The sequence below is a fragment of the Rutidosis leptorrhynchoides genome, chromosome 9 (assembly GCF_046630445.1).
Source record: "Rutidosis leptorrhynchoides isolate AG116_Rl617_1_P2 chromosome 9, CSIRO_AGI_Rlap_v1, whole genome shotgun sequence".
Taxonomy (NCBI): Eukaryota; Viridiplantae; Streptophyta; class Magnoliopsida; order Asterales; family Asteraceae; genus Rutidosis; species Rutidosis leptorrhynchoides.
Window position 1 is genome coordinate 311,788,318 of NC_092341.1, and position 23,802 is coordinate 311,812,119.

The window sequence follows — 23,802 nt, forward strand, 5'->3', positions numbered from 1 at the left end:
ATATATAAGTTCGATTACGATTATGTGTATTAATAAATATACAAATGTTATAGGTTCGTGAATCCGAGGCCAAACCTTGCATTGTTCAGTGCCGTCATATGTATTTTTACTACGAAGTACAGTATTGTGAGTTTCATTTGCTCCCTTTTTAAATGCTTTTGCAATATATATTTTTGGGACTGAGAATACATGCGCTTTTATAAATGTTTGATGAAATAGACAAAAGTATTCAAAAATTGCATTCTATGGTTGGATTATTAAACCGAATATCGCCCTTCAAGTCTAGTAACCTAAGAATTTAGGGAAATGGCCCCTAGTTGACGCGAATCCTAAAGATAGATCTATGGACCTTGACAAGTTTCATTCGGGGTACAAATGCTTTAGTACTTCGAGATTATTATTATACAGACGAGATGTCTGTGGGGATATTCTATGCATTAAAGTTAACGTCGGTTACCAGGTGTTCAATCCATATGAATGATTTTTATCTCTATGCAGTTTACGAAATGCCTGATATGAGATGATGTTTATGAGAAATGAAATGAAAATATTGTGGTCTATTAAAATAATGGAAATGATTGTTTATGATAAACTAATGAACTCACCAACCTTTTAGTTGACACTTAAAGCATGTTTATTCTCAGGTATGAAAGAAATCTTCCGCTGTGCATTTGCTCATATTAGAGATATTACTTGGAGTCATTCATGACATATTTCAAAAGACATTGCATTCGAGTCATCGAGTTCATCAAGATTATTATTAAGTCAATTATAGTTGGATATATTATGAAATGGTATGCATGCCGTCAACTTTCGATGTAATGAAAGTTTGTCTTTTAAAAACGAATGTAGTGTTTGTAAAATGTATCATATAGAGGTCAAGTACCTAGCGATGTAACCAAATGTAATGTATTCGTCCAGATGGATTAGGACGGGTTGCTTCACCGTTTGTAAACATTAAGCTTGTTAAACGCTTGTACGAAATGGTTGACATCATATAACCAAACGAAGTGACGTGTTAATGATTTATTAAAAAAAAAAAATTCTCGTGTTGAATACGGGTTGGGTTGTTTCACGACTCGCCCAAATGAACAACAAGTGCAAATTACACCCTTTTGCACTTTAACGCTACTCAAAGATCCGAAACCAGCAAGACCAATTCCCGCGTACCCGAAATACCTAACTGTACTAACTTTAGCACTAGAACGCATTTTAACTCGAGTTTCGCTCGAAAACCCATTTTGACCCTTAAAAGTCAAAATCTCATCATTTACAAGTTTTAACTTCAAAACGCCATTAACTCGAGTTTATACTTCAACTTAACTCATTTTAAGTTTATAAACCTTACACAGACGACAATCGAACCGAATTCACCAACAATCCCAAATTTTGACTCTATTCAAGATTAGTCAACTAAATGAACACAAATGGTTTCCATTACTTCAATAATCACTAAATATACTAGTGATTACACTCATTTGCAAGTCTCACATGTATAAAATTGCTCACCAAACCCAAAACCCGCCTACAACACCAATAAACCCGTTTTCTAGTTCACATCTTCCATTAATGAACTAATGGGGTTTTACTCATGAACAACCATTCAAACCCTAGATATGAACAATGAAGTACAAGAATGAATTTCAGAGTTAGAACTTACCACTAGTATCACTCCGTAACTAAGAACGAGGAGAACGACGTTTCCGCTTGCTCCAAAGATCGAATCTAACTTCTTCACTTCCAAATCTAACTTTGAACGTATTGAGGTTTGAAGAGAATGAGAGAAAATGGAAAAGAAAAAGAAAATGAAATGAATAAATGAGGTGGATGGACCAGATCTCATAGATATGATCAGTCCAATACGCGAAAAGACCAAAATGCCCTCAAAAACCCTTATTTAAAAATGCTGCTCAGCACTTTCTGCCGTCATAGGCCGCGGCGCGGCTCCTGGGCCCGCGGCGAGGCTTAAAGCTGAAAAATCAAGTCGAGATTTTTAAAAGAACCGGCCATCAGCTCATGTTATAGGCCGCGGCGCGGCTCCTGTCTAGAACAGATTTTTGGGATGTTACAACCAAGTTGCAAGATCATTTAGTTCTTTTGCGGAGGTTTTGATCCTAAATACATTACTTTTGCTAAGGTTAATCATTAGACCCGAGAGGTCCTCGAAACATTTTAATATTTTTAAAATATTTCGTACCTCCAATTTGTTCCACTTTCCAAATATAATTGTATCGTCGGCATATTGGAGGTGAGAAACAATAATTTTATTTTTTCCGACTTCGCCACCATTTATTATTTTTTTATTAACCGCCAAATTTAAGAGATAATTTAACCCTTCACTCGCAATAATGAAAAGGAAGGGCGAAAGGGGATCGCCTTGTCTAACACCCCGTTCCGGAAAAAAATTGGTCCGTTGGTGAACCATTAATGAGTATGGAAATGGAGGTGGAATTTAGACAAGAGGTGATCCATTTGATGCATTTTTTCCCGAAACACATGAAACCCATTATTTTAGAGAGAAAGTCCCAATCTACGCAATCGAATGCTTTTTCAAAATCTACTTTAAAAATAAAGTTTTTTTTTCTTTTAAATCATCAAGTGTTTCAAGAGCGATAAGGATCCCATCTAGGATATTTCTATCACTAATGAATGCACTTTGTTCGTGTCCGATAAGTCGAGGGATGATTTTTCAAATCCGGTTTGAAAGAGTTTTCGAAAGGATTTTATAATAACTATTTATGAGACTAATGGGTCGGAAATTAGAGAAGTTCAACGGATTTTTTTACCTTCGGGATGAGTGTGATGAAAGAAGAGTTGCATCCATTGGAGATCTTACCCGTTTCCCAAAACCAGTTTAGAGCGTTTAGAAGATCACCTTTATTATATCCCAATATTTGGAGTAGAATATTAAATTGAAACCGCCGGGTCCCGGGGCCTTATCTTGCCCACAACTCTTAACCGTCTCAAGGATTTCATTTTCGGAGAATGGGGATTCCAGGTTCACGGCTTCATCTTGTGTAATGGAGGAGCCGTTCCAAGTGTCAAGAAGATATTTGTCGTTTTGAGATTTGGTAAAAAGCTTTTTAAAGTGCGAGTGAGCTTCAGATTTGATGGAACTCAGGTTGTTTGACCAAATTCCGTTTATATTTACGCCATGTATGTTATTTTTATTTTGTAGTCTACGGATGGTAGAATGGAAGAATTTGCTATTCTCATCCCCTTCGAGTGCCCATTTACATCTCGCTTTTTGCTTAAGCATTTCCATTCGAGTTTTTTCTTTTGATAGAAATATTTCACGGTCCTTTTGCCATTCTAGGATTTGCTCATCAGTAAGATTATTGGTTTCGGCTCTAAATTCCCACTCTGTGATTTTTTTTGTGATCTCATCGATTTCAGTTTTCAGTTTATTTGGGGAAGTGGAAAACCATTTGCGTAGGTCCTGTTTCACTATCTTTAGTTTGTTTCGAAAAATACTGTCAGGATTCCAACTGTCGACTTTTTTAGACCAAGCTAGACTAATGATATCATGAGCGTCTTTATGGTTTATTAATTCGTCGAACACTTTGACCGGTTTGGGGCCGAAATCTGTGTCCCCGTCTTTCATAATAATCGGACAATGATCTGAGTGTTTTTTGTCAAGGACTAGCACATTTACATTCGGCCAAAAATGGAGAGGTGGTTATGACCTTCTCTTGTCTTAAAAGAGTTCTCCCTATGTATATTTGCATATCTAGCGTAATACTTAACCTCATTTGCTGAGGGCTCATAAAAATCAGACTTGAGAGGAGAAAAAAGATTAAGCAAATTGATGAATTTGCCTATGATGAAAAATAAAAAAAAATAAAAAAAGCATATATATATATATATATATATATATATATATATATATATATATATATATATATATATATATATGTCGATTTGTAAATACATATAACTTTGTTTTTTCTTACAACTAATTAATTAATGAATTTTTTAAAACTATTTTTTTCACATAATTTACATAATATAATTAGTAATAAAAATTAACTTGCGAATTATATATTAACTAGTAAAATGACCCGTGAAACCACGAGTTTGATTAAACGAAACAGTTTAACGATATGTTTTAGGTATTAAGTGAATGTAAATGCTAAAGTCGTTTAGTTTAATGACTCGTGGAACCACTGATTCCGACTAAGAAACTTGTCATTGTTTTTACAAACATATAAAGACATGCATTTTCGCATACATATGTAACGTAATTAATTCCATAAAGATAATCCATATTTGAATATTAATAATATAACAATAACAAAAACTATAACTATGAAGTTGTGATGTGGTCCAACGGTTAGTGGCCTGCCTCCTTTAGGGGAGGTCAGAAGTTCGACCCCCGTTGGCTACATATTAACCCACAATTTCATCTCTGCCATGAAATTCCACCCATGACACCTTTCCCACATCGCGTTGGGGGGTAAAGGGGAGAGGGGTTTTACCGTCCATGCCTCGTATGGGATTGGTGCGGGTTTCCTCCTGGACACGCAGTTGAGGGCGGGTATAACTGTGTAAGGAGATGAACGCGCGAGTGGTTAAGTCCCTCTGGGTGATCCTAACAGTTGTCCAAAAAAATAATTATAACTATAATTATAATAATAAAAATAAATAATGATAATAAAGTTTGCTTAAAAAATGATCGACGACAAGCGTCGATTTATTTGCGACTTGAATGACTCTTAGAGCCTAAAGTAAATTTCATGCAGGATTTAAAACTCATGAAAATTTGATTTTACCATTTTCATGGCTTCTCACTTTTATTTTTAATTTAATTTAATTTTTTTTAAAATTTGTTCCTACTTATTGGTCAGAGGTTCACTCGGAAGCAATCTCTCTATCCGTTAGATAGAGAGAGATGACTTTTTCTACTTTGTTTGTGAGTATTTTCACTCTGGTGGAGAAATGACTTGTCTTTATTCTCGGATAGAGAAAAGATTGTGTATATCTCACCTCCCTCGTACACCACTTATGTGGTATTGTGTTTAATTGTTGTTGTCGTTGTGTTTGCTTAAAAATTGAGTATTTATATTTATATTAATATTAATAATTATTAATAATAACAAATGTCTTTTGAAATTTTTTATAAAATTAAAATACAATTTTTATATGAACGTTGTACAATATGCTTTAAAATTTGTACATTGTTCATTGGGTGTTTTGTAGAATATTGTACAATTTGTTTTAAAGTTTGTACATCATGTGGATGTTTTATCATAATGTTGTACATAATGCTTCAAATGTTGGGTGGAAAACGTGTAAGTTGGCAGGGACACGCTAACCCTGTGTGCCGTAGCACCCACCAATCCCACCCCGAAAGGGACCTGTGCCGGAAAATTACCTCCTCCCAGTTACCCACAGTGGCGGCAAGGCGATCTTTACCCCAGCTAGCTAGACCCCCGAAAGCACTTCACAAACCTCCCCCCGGAGGGAGAGATAATTCCATGCGGGGCGCCCAGACTGAGAATCGAACTTGCGCCTCTATTGGGTGGAAGCTTCCCCCACCGTGGGCCCAGGGATCAAAGGCATCGGGTACCACTGAGCTATAAGCTCGTTGGTATACATATGATCATGAGGTGTTTTATTAAAAGGTTGTACATAATGCTTTAAATATTGTTCATATAGTTATGAGGATGTTTTATCATAATTTTTATATATTATACAGTTAATATGTTAATATTTGTATTAAATACATTAATTATTTTAATAACATCGTCATGTGGGTTATAATTTTTTCTTTTTATTTTTGTATTTTTTTAAGCTTAGATAATTCTTATTTATGACATTTTCATTATAGAGATCTATTAGATAGTATAGAAAACGTACAATCTTTCTTTACCCGTATATTATAAGAAAACCTTAATAATGTTATCAAATCTTCAAAAATCTTTGTTAGCAAAACTTCAACCATTAACAATAACTTTTAATTTCAACCTTTAAAATACTAATAATGTTTCATCTACAGGGTATACATCAACAAATATAATTCTCATTTTATCCACATCCCTTTCTCAAAGTATTTTGAGTTTATTCATGTAAAGCAGTGCTTGTTTCCTAATCAGCCAAATTTACCTCTTCAATCGTATACGGTATAAAATCATCGACATTAATGAAATAGCTATTAAATAATTTTATTTTTTTATAGTTTTAATTTTGTAGATGTGAAATTCAAGTTATTATAGATTGTTTAGTCTTTGAAAGAAGGGGGTTAAAGTAATTCTTATGTCAAAAACCCTAATCAACTCAATCTACATCTTTAGTTGTATACGGTATAAAATGCATCGACGTTAATGAAATAGCTAGCTATCTGTTCAAAATTAAAGTAAATAATTTTGTTTTTTATAGTTTTACATGTTCTTACAAGAAAGAATCTTTTAAGTAGAGTCTTTGAAAGACGAAGGTTAAAGTAATTCTTCTGTTTTATTAATGAGAATTCAAGTAAGTTATTCATGCAAAATAAGTTGCAAGTGACTTTGTTCGTGTTATCCATCCCTTGAGACAATGTGTTGTAATAATGCATACCATGGATGAATATCGTGGATGTTGCAATGTTTCTTAATCATTTTTAAGGATCATATACTTCCCTCTTTATACTCCTTTTGACGTGTTAATACTTAATGTCCCGTTCTTCATATGTAGATACAAGAGATTGAGAAACAAGTGGATAAGCTTTCGGGATTGTCGAAGAAAAAACTAAGGTATAAAAACACAAAGTATTAACGTGACAGTCAAAAACATCATAGTGTAAATTCGTTATTGAACTATTTTAGTAGTTTTTATACACTTACAAATTTGCGTGCTTGTCCCCGAGATGGTAGCCTAGTGGTTGGGGGGACATGTAACATAACGCGGTGGTTATGGGTTCAATCCGTTCCCCATGTCCCTTTAGCCATGAATTACACGATTTTCCTCTCACATGTTGATTGTGGGACCAGTCAGTGTGGGGCCACCAGAGGGTCGGTTTACCCTTTTTCTTTTTTTTAACTTACAGTGCTTTGGCCAAGAGTTCTCAACTAATAACGACACAATTTTCTGACTTTTAGACAAAAGATAGACGAAGGATACCACAAGGTTGTGGAAAGAACAATCATTACAGAATTGTTTTTATAAAATGTCAAATACAGTTAAGCAATAAATAACAATGTTTTATGGGTCAATCTGTTAAACAATAAATAACAAGGTTATCTACATCAATTTGATTAGAACTTTAACTTAACACAGACAAAGCGTAATCCTCCCTTTCTGGGTCAATCTATGTAGACTATATTTTTTTTTTTGAAAGGCAAACACACACCATTAACACGAATATTTACAACCACAAATATGTCTCAGGTGAGACTTGAACCCTCAACCTCTTGGTTAGAGGGCCACCACGATACCGCTAGGCCAAATGCCCTTTGGTAAACTATTATCCATTTAACATATATGAAAAGTTCACACTTAAGTATACAATATTTGTTTCATTCGTCAACTATCTATCGTCATTACAACATTATTCATACATAATCTCGTGAAATCGCAAATTAGAATATAGTAAGTAAATAAAATTGAAAAGATGGATTGCATTAAAAATAAGGTGGAAACTGAGGAATGGGCAAATCTTAGAGCACCAGGAGTCGGGAAAAATTTTCGGTGTTAACCCAATTTAACGGTGGGGACGGTGGTGCCACCCACTCCCCGCCGGCGTTAAACCACCGTTAAAGGTGAGTAACGGCGGCCAGCGTTAGCTGGGCAACGGTGGGGTTTTTAGCCGTTGGTGATTTTTGGCCGTTGGCAACGGTCGAAAACTATTTTTTTTTCTTTTCAAATACTCTATAAATACTCTTCATTTTATCATCATTTTTCACATCTTTTTCTCTCAATTTCACAACAAATAAACATATTTTTTTTTTTAAATAATGTCTTCAACATCATCGTCTAGCGAAGAGTTTTTGATGCAAGTGCTCGATATAATCAATAGCGAGGCGTTAGAAAGTGAAAATGAAGCGGAAAGTTCACACAGACGTCGTTATATAGAACGTGAACATGAAGCCGCACATGTACGTCTTCTGACCGACTATTTTGTTCAAGGTTGCAAATACTCCGACGATAATTTTAAAAGGAGGTTTCGAATGCGGCGTCGCGTATTTCTCCGAATTATGGAAGATATTCTCAACTACCACAAAGATCCGCTACCGGAATACTTTAAGTATTTTCATTTACGAGTTGATGCGCGCGGCAAGTTGAGTATTAGTACATACTTAAAAATAACTGCTGCTCTACGACAATTAGCTTATGGTGATACACCCGATCTTTTTGACGAGTACTTGCAAATGTCGGAACGAACATCTCGTGAATTATTGATTTATATAAAGATGAATATATGCGAGAGCCTACCACGGAAGATATCAAAAGATTGTATGAAGCTCACGAAGATATTCACGGTTTACCTGGAATGATGGGAAGCATAGATTGTATGCATTGGGCATGGGGAAGATGTCCCGTTGAATGGAAAGGTCAATTTACTCGAGGCGATCACAAATTCCAACTATTATGCTAGAAGCTTTAGCCTCATATGATAACTGGATTTGGCATGCTTTCTTTGGAGTTGCGGGTTCAAACAACGACTTAAACGTCTTGAACGCTAGTAATCTCTTCAACTCAATGCTTAATGAAGAAACAGAAGATATTCCTTTTACTGTAAATGGGGTCGAGTACAAAAGAGGATATTATCTAGCGGACGGTATATATCCCGGGTGGGCATCATTTGTTAAGGCGTTTTCAAGTGCAAATGATGAAAAACGCAAGTACTTTTCGAAGAAACAAGCAGCGGCACGCAAGGATGTTGAGAGGACTTTTGGTATTTTACAGGGGCGTTGGCATATACTACAACAACCAGCAAGGGCATATAGCATCAATGTAATGAAACAAATGATGTATACAACATAATTGTTGAAGATAATTGTTTTGCTCTAACTGAAAATGATTGGGTTTACGAACCCGTTCATAATATGCAAACAACTTGGATCGAGAGGTGCGAAACTTACAGGAGGAGGACGAAAGAATTACGAGATAGGGAAGTGCATGAGGGCCTACGATCGGATTTGGTTGAACATGTATGGGCTAATTGTGAGACGTCGGAGTCAGAGACGGAGTCGGATTAAGTATTATGTTTTTTATTAAGTAATGTATTTTTTTTAATAAGTGTGTTTTTTTAATTAAGTATTGTTTTTTTAACTTAATGTAATTTTTTAATTAATGAAATTTAGTATTGTATTTGTTTTTATATTTTTAATATATAATTAAACTAAATAATATTATTAAAAGTATTAAAAAAATTAATTAAATAATCATTTAACATTGAGATTTAACACTGAACCATTTCCCCTGTTTTGGCCTTAGTGTTAAATCCAGTGTTAAATTTAACACTGAGATTTAACACCGAACGACTCCCTGTGCTCTTATCAGCTCCATAACCAATCAGTGTCCGCTGCACCAAAACAACATGTTTTTGAACAAGTATTAAAACAATACGTTTATAATAATCATAATCAAAATAAAATGTTGTACTATACCACAAAGAAAACTGTTTTTTATCTATATATTTAATAGACAAAACCCTGTAGCACTATTAATCAATAATAATCAGGGGTATTTTTGTCATTTCACATTATTTTTTTGGTCTCCAACAATAAAAGAAGCAACTCTCATAAAAGAACCAACCCTTCAATGTTACCAAAAGATGCCGAAAAAAAAAAATAACTAACCTTTTTTTTTTTTTCTTTTCTTCCTCAACGATAAAGGAGGCAACTTTCATAAAAGAAACAACCCTTCAATGCTACCAAAAGATGTAGAAAAACATTTTTTTGTACAAAATAGATCAACTAACCTAAAAAAAAAAAAAAAAATACGCTAAAAGAAGCAACTTTCACAAAAGGAACAACCCTTCAATGTTAGATGTCGAAAAAAATTCTTTTTTACAAAATAGATCAAGACTTTTTTTTTAACTCGCATTCAAAACGGAGCCCCTGACGCGGGCTCCACAACTAATTAATTAATACTAACACACAAGTTTGGATATTTTGACTTTTTAAAACTGAGGGCCCAATAAAATATAACAACACTTCTTTGTTACTCGTACTACATTAGAATAGTTCCGCCTAACAAGGCCCAAAAAAAAATATACTAATGGCCCAAATTTGTGGAATGACCATGGCCCTCCTACCTATCAAGGTAGTTCCACCTCTGGATTAGACTATAGTTAACATATGACTTGGCTCAATATGTATTATGGACGTACATCATATGTTAACCATAATTTAACTTTAAAAAATAAAAATAAAAAAGTAAAAGGAACACCTGTTGTTCTCCTTTCTCTCTTCTTGATACCTCACTGCACCATATCTCTCTTTATTTCTCTAGATTCATCTCTCTATTTTTATTTTCTTTGATTATTTTATTTCGTTTCTTAAATATTCCATACAAAAAATATATGTATACACGGTCCATTCAATATGTGTTCTCAATGGCGGAGCCAATAGGGGTGCTTTGGGGTGCCGAGCATCCCCTATTGAGCCCATATACTTCACGTTTGTAATGAAGTGTAAGGAGTAAAAAGCTCGTTCTTTAATTTAATGGAGGTTGTGATTTGATTTACAAAGTCAGAGATGAAGAAGATGGGTTTTATTATCCCAATATAACCATATTATCAGTTTTAGTCCTTCAACTATCTAGTTTTATTTCTTTTATGTTCCTCTTATTAATTACACTCGAATTTAATTTAATTTAATTGATTTGTGATCCTATATTAAATGTTAACACCATTTTAATATACTTGATTTTATACATCGTAATCTTATTTTTGAACGATTCATTTTGTATCCTTTTAGTAAAAAAAAAAATACTTTTTTATATAAATATAAAAATATAATAGTAAAATATATTAAATACTTTGATTTGTCCTTTCTATGAAAAATGAATCTTTTAGTTTATTAAGTCACTGAATTGTTGTCACTATTAAGTTTTTTTTATCTAAAAGTTTCTCAAACGTTAATTTGTAATTTCACTGATTTATTGTAACTTAGATAATAATTCATTTATATGTTGTTTTAAAATTGCTTTTTAAGTTTTATTTCTCTAAACGTGTAATGACATTGTTTTAAATCACTTCAATAATTTAATAATTTTGCAAATTTTTTAATAAATTTTTTTGTAAGCCACCCCTATGTTCAAATTCTGGCTTCGCCATTGTGTGTTCTAATCTCATGATCCATTCAACGTTCAGGCGCAAACACGCACCACACACTGAGTACCATGCACGGTGCATGTTGCTCGTTTTGGTACATTAAACTCTGTGTGATGTAATAAATCTCATTTTGAGTTGCTCATGTCAGTTATAAACATCCATTTACCTTTTGGTTGAACACACGAAGTGTCGTTGAGCTAATTATGTGAACTAAAACTTGCATCGTGAAATATCGTTGAGATATCGATGAGAGATGAGAACTCGAGTTAACCTAAAGTCGGTCTCAGTACGGTCTCAGCTCTAGCCATTGAACTGAAAAACAAAAAATACATATCTCAAACAACGGGCTGGCTTTTAGCTGGCCCCCTAATTCTACTAATGTGGGCTACAGATTGGACCTCTTAAATACTTTGGTTCCCTATAACTTTGGTTATAACTTATTAGAAGTCCATTAAAACGAAATGCTTTGTGATTGGGTTTAAGATTTGGGCTATAGCTCTACTTTTATGTTTGTGGCTGAAGTAAGTTTTTTTTTTTTTCATTCTCACTCCACATTACAAAAGTCAAAATAGTTTAATAATATATAGGTGACGAAGTTTGTTTAACGTCTATGCTTTTAATTTTAACAAGTATTCGGGTCGGACCGCTTCGCTAGGCCCAAAATCGCTAGCCTGGAAGAGAAAAAAAAGAAAAAAAAAAACGCCCCCTGCAAGATTCGAACCTGTACCCATCTGGAAACAATAAAGGCCACCAAACCACCCAAGCACTTATGTCTTTGTGTTATTATTTTACAGTGTTTAATATATATCCCTTAAAATTAGAGGGTTGGGCAAAATTAAAAAGGTAATTAAAAGGGTGTGAAATTTAACATAATGTAAAGACCGGGTAAGGTGACAAAATTGCAAAAAAACTTTCAAATAAATAGTACCATTTTCTTGTCCTTTTGTGTTTTTCAAAGACAAAATTTCATTCCTCGTCCCTGAACTTAACATCGACTTTGACTCCCGGTCCTTTTTCTTTTTTTTGTGCAATCCGAGTCCCCAAACTATGAAAAGGGTACAGCCCTCGTCCCCCCGTCTACTTTCTGTCAAAACCTACCGTTACCCCTTATCACGTGCATGTCATGTGAGGGCATTTTTGTCATTGTTTTTTCTTCTTCTATCATAAAAACCCCCAAAACTTCACCTCACTCTTTATTCCTCGTCCCCAAATTAGGGTTCCATCTTTCCAAAAAGCTACCGTTCAATCTTTCTAAAAAGCGAGCACGCAGGTCGTCAACAAACACATCAAATAACGATGGTTTATTGTAATTGTGGTATACTTGCAGCTCAACGAACGTCAACAACACGAAAGAATCCAGATAGGCGTTTCTTCAGATGTCGAAATCAGGTTCTTCTTTTTGACTAATTTTATTTTAATTTTAGTTCTGATTTTGATGTCGAATCCAGAAATGAGGTATGATTAAATGCTTTGTAATCTGTTATATTTGCAGTTTTCAGATTGTGGTTTCTTTTGTTGGATTGATCCACCTACTAGGGCTGACGCTATCGGGGATGAGCCACAACAAGATTTGCTTCAATTGGAAAAGCAAAAAACAAGAAGACTAAAGTGGATTATTTTTCTTCATTGGGTTGGAATTATATTGTACTTTATTGTATTTTAAGTTGTCAATGGTGTTGTTTGGGATTGTAAAATGTTGGTAATGTATGCTGAAGTACTGTATGTGCCAATGTTGTGTTTTAACATCAATAAAAATCAATGTTTTGATTCTTTCTCATTGTGTTTGCAAAATAACATCAATTAGCAAGAGAAATAACATCTAATTTAGCTAATGACAAGTACCACATAACAAGTACCAATTTACCAAAAGACAAGTACTAATTAAAGCAATTCATTGTTCGTTACAAAAGTACCAAATTACCAAAAGACAATACACTAGATTGTTCATTACACTAACACCAAATACCAAATAACATTGTTCTAAAGACAAGTAACACAAACCAAAAGACAATAAACAGAATCACATTCAAGGACCACCATTTCCAGTTTTTGCTTTCTTCTTGCTACCTTGACCTAATTTGGGGACGAGGAATAAAGAGTGAGGTGAAGTTTTGGGGGTTTTTATGATAAAAGAAGAAAAAACAATGATAAAAATGCCCTCACATGACATGCACGTGATAAGGGGTAACGGTAGGTTTTGACAGAAAGTAGACGGGGGGACGAGGGCTGTACCCTTTTCATAGTTTGGGGACTCGGATTGCACAAAAAAAAGAAAAAGGACCGAGAGTCAAAGTCGATGTTAAGTTCAGGAACGAGGAATGAAATTTTGTCTTTTTCAAATGAATCTATGTATAATTACATAAATAAATAATATTATAGTTGCCGAAAGAAGACAAATAAGAATAGTTTATGGTGGCCAAAAGCATGTAATTGTTGCTTCATATGACGTGTAATTCACCTTATCCAAACCATAATATCTCCAACTCTATTTCTCATACCTTGACACGTGTCATTGTAATTGGAGACCACGTGTATCTACTACATACGCGTTGACGAAACCTTACGTTGCCAAATTTTCTTTTTCACCTTAGTTTGTAACGGTTTGAATAATATTAATACTAGTAAAATGACCCGTAAAATTACAGTTTGTTTAAATGAAACATACTAATAATATGTTTTATGTATTAAGTGAATATATTTTGTAAAGTCATTTAGTTTAATCACCCGTGAAGTCACGAATTTCGACTAAGAAACTTCTCTTTATTTTTACAAATATATTGATTTACTTAACTTGGTTATAATAAATGAACTACATTTATTCTCCATGACCCTCTTCCAATTTAAATCACAATTACTATTTTCGTGTAATAAATGTTATACAATGAAAACCCCGTGAGGATATTGTAGTATTAAGCCACTATATATAGATTACATACGAAACCCTGACGAACCTATAACCCTAACGGATCCAAGCCCACAATCGGGTTGAGCCGCTAATCTATCATCTAACACTTCCCGCAGTCCGAACGGCGAAATCGCGAAAGTTCAGACTAGAGCAAAACAATAAACATTAAATTAAAGAAATAAAATAAACTCTATTTTTCTTCTCATTTGTTGCATCGAATAGCCTGATAATCGCTGATAGAGTTGCAGATTTCTTGACGGCTTCTCCTTTTTCGTAGTGTTTTTTTTTCTTTTACGTCGTGGCTTGCTGTGCCTAAGGATCATGTACCACCTTCATATGCTACTTTTGTTGACGATAACAGTATTCTTCAACGCTGCAAATAAGAGTTTTGATAATAAAAGCCTACATTACAACCGTTTATTGAGACATATATTTCGCATACATATGTAACGTAATTAATCCTGTAAAGTGAAAACATATTTGAATAATAATAATATAATAATAATGATAATAATAATAATAATAATTATAATTATAATAATAAAAATAAATAATAAATAAAGTTTGTTTAAAATTAAGTATTTATATGTTTAATAATAATTATTAGTAATAACAAATGTCTCTTTAAATTTTTTTACAAAATTAAAATACAACTATTATATAAAACTTGTACAATATGCTTCAAAGTTTATACCTGTGTTCATGTGGTGTTTTGTAAAAGATTGTACAATTGGTTTTAAATTTTATACATATGATCATGAGGTGTTTATTATAAGGTTGTACATAATGCTTCAAATATTGTACACATGGTAATAAAAGTGTTTTACCATAAAGGTTGTACATAATGCTTCAAATATATTAATATTTTTATTAAATACAATTAATTATTTTAATTACATCATCATGAGAGGTTTAAAAATTTTCTTTTTCTTTTTAAATTTTTTTGAAACTTGAATAATTATTATTTATGACATCATCATTATAAAGGTTTATTAAATACTACTACCTCCGTCTCATTTCAATAGTCCAGTATTCCATTTTGGGCTGTCCCAAATTAATAGTCCACTTCCATAAATAGAAAGGAAAGAAGGTATTTTATTGGTGGATCTAGAGAGAGAAGATATTTCATTGGTGGAGAAATGAAGTTAGTGAAATTTACTAAAACTGCGTATTTTTTGTCTGTGAACTATTGGAATGAGACGGATGGAGTACTATACTATATATAGATAGATGTTCATTTTGTTATTGCAAAATATATTTGGAATATTATGTCGGTATGTGGATCTGTATAAAACAAACGTGATTTCCTATCACGATGAACGTCCGCGATGTATTTTTTTTCCTATTGTTCATGCAAAATATGGAATTTGATGATAACTTTATTATTGTTATTAATCACACAAATTTTAATGACAAGATGTAGAGAAAGGATGTAAATAGTTAGAGTGCTCGCATCAGTTCTTTTTTCATTCTCGCTCAGGTATCAGCCCACCTGGGTGTCGATGGCAGCGTTGCGCCCAGCCATCCGCCCAGGCCACCTTCCTGCCTTTCGTCCATTAAATCGACTCCCTGTGAAATATTTGTGGACGAGAGTGGATGTATTATTGAGTAGTACTTTTTGCTTTTAAAGTTGTACACTTATTTAATTAATTAATATAGTGGGTCCAATTTATTTGGGGAATGAGTGTCACTGTTGGGATTGTTTAGTCATGGGTTTAGTTCTGGGAAAGAAATGCTGATGTAGCGATGATGTGACACCCGGGACTAAGAAGGGAATAACTACTCCATTATGAGCCCTCTTACTGTAACACATTATATTGGTGAATTGATTTATATAACAAACGGATATAGATATATTAATATAACTATAAATATGTTTGTAAGATGTCGATATTGTAAATACTTATCATTATACTTAGATCATTTTACTTATCAAATTAAATTATCAATAAAAAAGAGTTCACGAAAATACATAACATAATATTATAATATCAAACGGATTCAAAAATCAACATAGTACGAACCGATACAATAGAAAAAAAGAATATACCCTTAATTAACCATAACAACATAGCGTAAAAAAAACAAAACTAATCAAACCAAACCTAACAATCAATAGAGTGAAAATAAAGTTAACAAAGTTAGCGTAACAATGATCAAGGGAACATCCAAAAGAACCCGAAGTAGCTGCATGACTATACTATTTCCGACATGCGCATTGAGATGCGAGGAACACGCCAAAAATGTCATATTCGCGGGAAATCATAACATCGACCACCTTATATGTTCAAAAGCCGCCAAAAAATGGAACCCAACCGCAAGACACCAACCCACAAACTGTAGTGACCCGTCCTAATCCATCTGGACGAATACATTACATTTGGTTACATCGCGAGGTACTTGACCTCTATATGATACATTTTACAAACATTGCATTCGTTTTTAAAAAAGACAAACTTTCATTACATCGAAAGTTGACGGTATGCATACCATTTCGTAGTATACCCAACTATAATTGACCTAGTAATGATCTTGATGAACTCAACGACTCGAATGCAACGTCTTTTGAAATATGTCATGAATGACTCCAAGTAATATCTCTAAATGAGCAAATGCACAGCGGAAGATTTCTTTCATACCTGAGAATAAACATGCTTTAAAGTGTCAACCAAAAGGTTGGTGAGTTCATTAGTTTATCATAAACGATCATTTTTATCATTTTAATAGACTACAAGATTTTTATTTCTCATAAATACACATCTCGTATCAGGCATTTCACAAACTGCATAGAGATAAAAATCATTCATATGGTGAACACCTGGTAACCGACCTTATCAAGATGCATATAGAATATCCCCATCATTCCGGGACACCCATCGGACATGATAAACTCGAAGTACTAAAGCATTCCAAATTCCAGAATGGGGGTTATTAGTTCCCGTAGATCTACCTTTAGGATTCGCGTCAATTAGGGGCCAGTTTCCTAATTCTTAGGCTACCAAGCTAAAAAGGGGCATATTCGGTTTAATAATTCAACCATAGAATTTAGTTTCGATTACTTGTGTCTATTTCGTAAAACATATATAAAAGCAGCGCATGTATTCTCAGTCCCAAAAATATATATTGCAAAAGCATTTAAAAAGGGAGCAAATGAAACTCACAATATTGTATTTTGTAGTAAAAATACATATGACGGTATTGAACAACTGAACAATGCAGGGTTGGCCTTAGATTCACGAACCAATATCATTTGTATATTTATTAAAACATATAATGAAAATCACATAATTTCATTTATATATATATATATATATATATATATATATATATATATATATATATATATATATATATATATATATATATATATATATATATATATATATATATATATATATATATATTACTTATATATTACTTATATATTACTTATATATTTGTAGTTATATAGAATTTATACTAAATTCTATTTAAAACATACACTTATATTATATCTTAATTTATATTATTATATATATTTATTTTGTAAATATATTTAATATAATTATTATATATACATTTAGTTATATATATATATATATATATATATATATATATATATATATATATATATATATATATATATATATATATATATATATATATATATATATATATATGATTAGTATTATATTTAAAAATTATTAGTTTGTTATTTTTATGTATTTATATATAAAAATGTTAACAGGTTTGATACATAGTTATGTAAAATATTAATATAATTATAATATATGTAATAAGTATATTTTATGCACAAAATATTCACTTGTTTAAAAAAGATAATTTTGATAATAATAACGATTTACAAATAATAATAATAATTTTACTAGTAATAATACTAATAATGATTTTGTTAATACTGATACTTATAATAATAGTAATAGAAATCTCATTAATAATGATAATCATATTACTTAATAATAATACTTATTTTTGATAATAATATTAGTAATAACAATAATAATAATAATAATAATCATAATTGTAACTAGGGTTATAATAATAATAACAAATGGTAACTAATACTTATTTTAGTAATAATAACAGCAATAACTAATATTCGTAATACTTAATAATAATAATTCTCATACTTAATGATAATAATGATAATATCCTAATCATAATAATACTTATATCAATATTACTGATACTAATAATAATAACACTAATAATATTTAATGATGTTACTTGGTAATAAAATGATAATAATATTAATATTATTTATAATTGTAATTAAGTTCATAAAAATAACTAACAATTATTTTAGTATTACTAATAATAATAAGTATGGTATTAATAATAATAATAATAATAATAATAATAATAATAATAATAATAATAATAATAATAATAATAATAATAATAATAATAATAATAATAATTGAAAAAAAATTAAAATTAAAATTAAAAGAGTATACCCTTAAAAGTTTCCCCAAAAATAATTGCCATTGCCTAGGCTCGAACCCTCGACCTCTCGTATACGACAAACATCACATAACCACCCATCCATTTGCGTTTTTCTGAATATATTTAAAACCGAATTGATTTAACCCGTTTCTTCACGGTTTTGTTACCAACACCACTATTATCATACTATCATCATCATCTACTCTTTATCTTCTTCGATCATGGTTAAAACTAAAAAAAATAAGCAGTCGTTGTTGCCAAGAAAAAAGAAAAAATGATTCGGCCAACCTCTCAAAATCATCATCGGCCCAACATCAAACAATACATGGCCTAAAATAATTCGGCCCAACTGTAGAAACAAGAACATGTGGACCAAATCCTTTAATGAGTTAAATGATCCAGTTACCGATTCAATAATATTGGTGGGTTTGGCTTTTGTCTTCAACAATAAAGGAAACTGAATACGGGAATTAAGAGTGCAGGAAGTCGTAATAGTGCATCTGTAATATCGGATAGAAAAAGAAAAGAAGGATTCAAGCATTTGCAATAAATGGTGATCATTGGTTGTGGTATAGTCGAACAGAAACATACAGATTCAGCACTTGTGTTCATCATTGATGTAACGACCCGACCAAAACCGTTATTGACGGCGCCGTTAACTTAGGTCCCGTTGCGTGGTCGTAGTCCCTATATGAGACTCGTTTGACCAAAATTATGTCGCATTCATTTGAAAGGTACAAGACTTGCAAGTTTAGTTTACAAAACCGTTCGACAACAAGTCTAAGTTTACAAAAGTCATAAAGTATAAATGAAATAACTTGCGACATAATATAAGTTGAAAAACACAGTTGCTATAAATAGCGTAAGTATGTAAACAAAAGTTTGAATCCAAAAGTGCTATCCCTAGCGTATGTATGTATGTATGCTTGACCCCAAGCTAGAAATCAGAGTGTATGCATGTATGCTCGACTCCAAGCAAGTATGAGTGTACGCGGAAGCATGTATCAAATAGCCAAGTATGAACCTGAGAAACATATAGAAAACTGTCAACGAAAAACGTTGGTGAAATCATAGGTGTATTAGTAAAAGTTATATTTTGAACCACAAGATTTAGTATTTCCATAAATTGATCATCCAAATGTTGCATTCCAAAAGTTGGTTCGCGAGCACCCAATTATCAAGACTTAACGTTTCCTTCCATAGAACCCCATCACAATAGTGTTAGAACATACACTGTTTCCCGAAAATATATTTCATCCGTAGACGGTAGCGAACCGTCCGTAATGAGGGTTTGTCAAACCCGTATGGCCACACAATATAAGTTCTCGCTTACACCCTGCAAGTGTAACTAATGATAATCGAATTGAGGATTTTTGTTCTAACTCGCTGTGGAATGTTTGTTTTCCTTGTACTTGTGTTCAAAGTATAAAAGTAAGTAGTACAAAATGTAACAAAGTATATGTTTCTCAGCCCACAATTTAAAGTATAAAAAGTTGTTGAAAAGGTGGGACTATGATCTCACCTCGAGTGCACGAGTATAAAAGTACTTCACGAAGTAAATGTGTGCATGTTAGTTGCTTAGCCTTGACCTAAACAAATAAGTTGTATCAATTAACCGGTTACGACACAAGGTCGGGTGAAATGTGTTCAATTAGTCCTATGGCTCGTTACGACTCGATTAAGTATAGCATGTGAATCACGTTGTCAAGTTTCATACAAGAAACAAGTATAAAAGCATGTTAGAATGATTGTATAAAAGTTTGGTTAAGTTTGACTAAAAGTCAAACTTGGTCAAAGTCAACGAAAAAGTCAACGCGTTCGGGTCGGGTCCCGAACTATTTTTCTATGCTAGTTATTCATATATAAGCATGTTAAAACAAGTTGCATGTAAATTGGAGGTCTAGAACATGTCAAACATTTTTAGTAAAAAGGTCAAGGGAAACAGAATCTGGACGCGGCTTATGTCGCGCCGCGGCCAGGCCTGTCGCGCCGCGACAATGGCCGTGGCCTGGTCCCAGGCCTGTTTCACTTGTTCAAGGCTTGGTAAAATTTCAAACAAACGCAAAACTCAAACCGTAAACAATTAGAAAGCGTATCTTATACCGTTGGAAAGCTCTTTTGACAAGGAACACAACTAAACATGTTTCATCAAACAAAAACAACATTTTCCCTAACCGATTTCTCGTCAAGTGATCATTTAAAAGTCCATTTTCAAAGTTTCAAGTTCATCAATTGCATTTTAAGTTTCGGGAATCCAATTCACACATATGATATGCCGTTTTGAAGGTAATGAAGCATGTAATACAACCAAACACTTATCAATATCATTAACAAGCATTCAACGCATCAAAAGTTCGCTTTAAGGCTATCAAACTCTAACCAAAAGTTCACAAAATCAATAATCGCGTTTATGAAGTTTCTTTGATCAATCTATACATCAACATGAAGCTAATGATGCTAGTAACACTTTTAAAACATGAACTTTAACAATCTAACAACCTTTAATCATCCAAAATCAAAGATTAAGCATACGATTTTCATTTTCAAGCTAGTCACACCAAAATCAACAAATCAAGCAAACAAATCATATATTCATGTTATACACGAGCCATAGACACTAACTAACACAATTTCAAGTCAAAAACACGAATTTATAGAAATCTAGAGTTTTTAGAAAGTTACCCAAACTTGATGAAGTTGGTATCAAATTGTAGAGGATGAAGAGAGGATTCCAAATATGTAATTTGTTTTGTTGTAAGCCTCCTAGATCGAATTTAGATGATGAATGATTGAATTGGGTGTTTGTGTGGTGTTCTTGCTAGAGAGAAAAAGAGATGAGGGAGATGGATGGAAATGAATGGAGGAGGTGAAGTGGTTGACTAGTTGACCTAGTCACCACTTTGCCCACTTGTCAACTTAAGTCCCTCATGTTTGTAGTCGGGTGCGGGAATTAACCAAACGAATATTTTTAAAACGCTCGAGTAAACGGGTGATGTCAAAATTAAATAGCGGGAATATAATGAACGTTACTCACGGAAACTATTAATTTAAATACGAAAGATTATGTTTTAAAAAAAAAAAAAGACGGTGTTAAAATTAAATTTAACGGAAAAACACGGGATGTTACAATTGACGGCTATCATCATCATACCTCACTGTATCATTGTTCTTTCCTCAAGTTTCATCTTCAACATCATAATTCATCCATCATATAGTAGCAAGCATAAATGAAGTGGAAACACATAGTAGCAGTAGCAAGGAATGAAGAGAACGAAGGAAAAGAGAAATATATATATATATATATATATATAGGGTGGTCTTTGATCCTTGTGGTTATTGAATCGTAAACAAGATCAGTAATTCTGCTGTAGCAGTAGCAGAAAGTTTAGAGATGGTCTTCGGTTATGGATGATAGTGGTGGTGTTCGCATCTAGACGGAAGGAAGGAAAAATAACAAGGAAGAAGGGTTAAGAGGAAGGTAGAGAGAGAGAGAGAGGATGAGAGAGAGAGCAGGTTGTAAGGTGGTGTTTAAATAACGGTTGATGGTGGCCGGTGGCCGGTGGTGTGGTTCTTGTCGTGATGCGGTGGTGGAGATGATGGTTTGTCATGATGGTCGAACAAGGGACTAAGCAGCAGCAGGAGCCTCAAAGTGGGCTGCTTTTAGGATGTGCTTTACGGTGGTGGTGATCAACGGTCGAGGCCTCGGTGGTTGTTCATGGTGCCGGCTGAAGGTGGACACCGGTGAAGGTGGTAGTCGATGGATGGTAGTCATGAGGTGGAGGTTTGATGTTTGTGGATCACACATCAATATATATTGCAAGGTAGTAGTGTAATTAATAATATAATATAAACAAATAATAATGATTTAAATGACATCTAATTCAAACAGTTGGCAGTCGAGTATATTCTTTTTAATTCTACCGACAGTTTATCAATCGTGTCCACTGCTAAACAGTTAACGTATAAAAGTGTCCCTAAAAATTCCAAATTTTTAGATTAAACATATTTAGTTATTTCACTCATTACCCGTTTGAAACCTAATCAAAAAGGTTCGAAAATTATTTATTTTCTGTTCCGATTTATATGTACGGAGTACTAATATTTAAACTTAAAAAGGTAAAAATACTTTTAACAAATCTAAAATCTTCGTAATCGATTTACAGTTCAACTTTTATTTTAATCATTCATAAACTTATATTAAATCTATATGAACGCTAACAAAATGTTAACCGAGTATTGCTGACGTTTACTAATTAAGCTCGAAATCATTTATATTCCCTTTCTATATATAAACAGTTTTAAAATAGCAAATTTAATTACTAAAACAAATATATTATATATTTTTAAACAAATAGATTTAACATAACTTTATATATTTACAAGTAATATTTATATACATATTTATATATATCTATATATTCTTAAATATAGTTTCCATTACATCGCATTTTATTTTATTTATTTTACAATATAAATCCTAATAATCATATTATATAATATCCCAAATTGTATTTCAAATTATAAATACCTATTTAAATATATATGTTATCTATTTATAAATAGTTGTTCGTGAATCGTCGGGAATGGTCGAAAGTCAAACGAATATATGAAACAGTTCAAAATTTTTGTGACTCAACATTACAGACTTTGCTTATCGTGTCAGAATTATGAAATCGTATTGTGAGTTTGGTTTAAAATTAGTCGAAATTTTTCCGTGTCGTCACAGTACCTACCCGTTAAAGAAATTTCGTCCCGAAATTTGATTGTGATTGTCATGGCTAATGATAAAGATGTTTTCATGATGAATATTTGCTGATAAATAGAGTTTTATAACCATTGAATAATATGAATAAGACAGTTCGATTACTCGAAGTGTACGAATGAGGCTATCATAAAAGAGTGAAATGAGAAATAAAGTTTCGTCAAAACTTTTGACGTAGATAGGGTTGATTTCTGGAGATCAATGGATTTAAAGAAAATCTTCGAAATCTAAAAATTTGATTCTTCGGCGAATAAGGAAATTAAGATCTCTATAATTAAATACTGTGATCTGCCTCGATTACTCTGTCTGATATTTCCACTATAAATTAAGCTTTTTCCGTTCCATTATTTTCACCATTCCTATACTTTCTTTCTTAGTTCATACATCCAAAAGATTATGAAAATGCTTAATCCAGTTCTAATCCTTGATATT

At 32.7% G+C, this 23,802-nt stretch overlaps 2 protein-coding genes across 2 annotated transcripts; one reads left to right on the forward strand and one right to left on the reverse strand.

The window, feature by feature from the left end:
• Positions 1-2,863: 2,863 nt before the first annotated feature.
• LOC139868985 (uncharacterized) lies at positions 2,864-3,604 on the reverse strand. The gene has a single exon (XM_071857319.1). It carries the CDS (start codon positions 3,602-3,604, stop codon positions 2,864-2,866), a length of 741 nt encoding a protein of 246 aa, XP_071713420.1.
• A 4,961-nt stretch (positions 3,605-8,565) lies between these two features.
• On the forward strand, positions 8,566-9,176 carry LOC139868986 (uncharacterized). The gene is made up of 2 exons (XM_071857320.1): positions 8,566-8,872; positions 8,971-9,176. Exons 1-2 carry the CDS (start codon positions 8,566-8,568, stop codon positions 9,174-9,176), a joined length of 513 nt encoding a protein of 170 aa, XP_071713421.1.
• The last annotated feature ends 14,626 nt before the right edge of the window (positions 9,177-23,802 follow it).

Coding starts and splice junctions, on each gene's coding strand:
- LOC139868985 (XM_071857319.1), bottom strand. CDS start 3,604: ATGAAAGACGGGGACACAGATTTCGGCCCCAAACCGGTCAAAGTGTTC.
- LOC139868986 (XM_071857320.1), top strand. CDS start 8,566: ATGCTAGAAGCTTTAGCCTCATATGATAACTGGATTTGGCATGCTTTC. Junction 8,873..8,970: donor GGATGTTGAGAGGACTTTTG/GTATTTTACAGG, acceptor TAATTGTTGAAG/ATAATTGTTTTGCTCTAACT.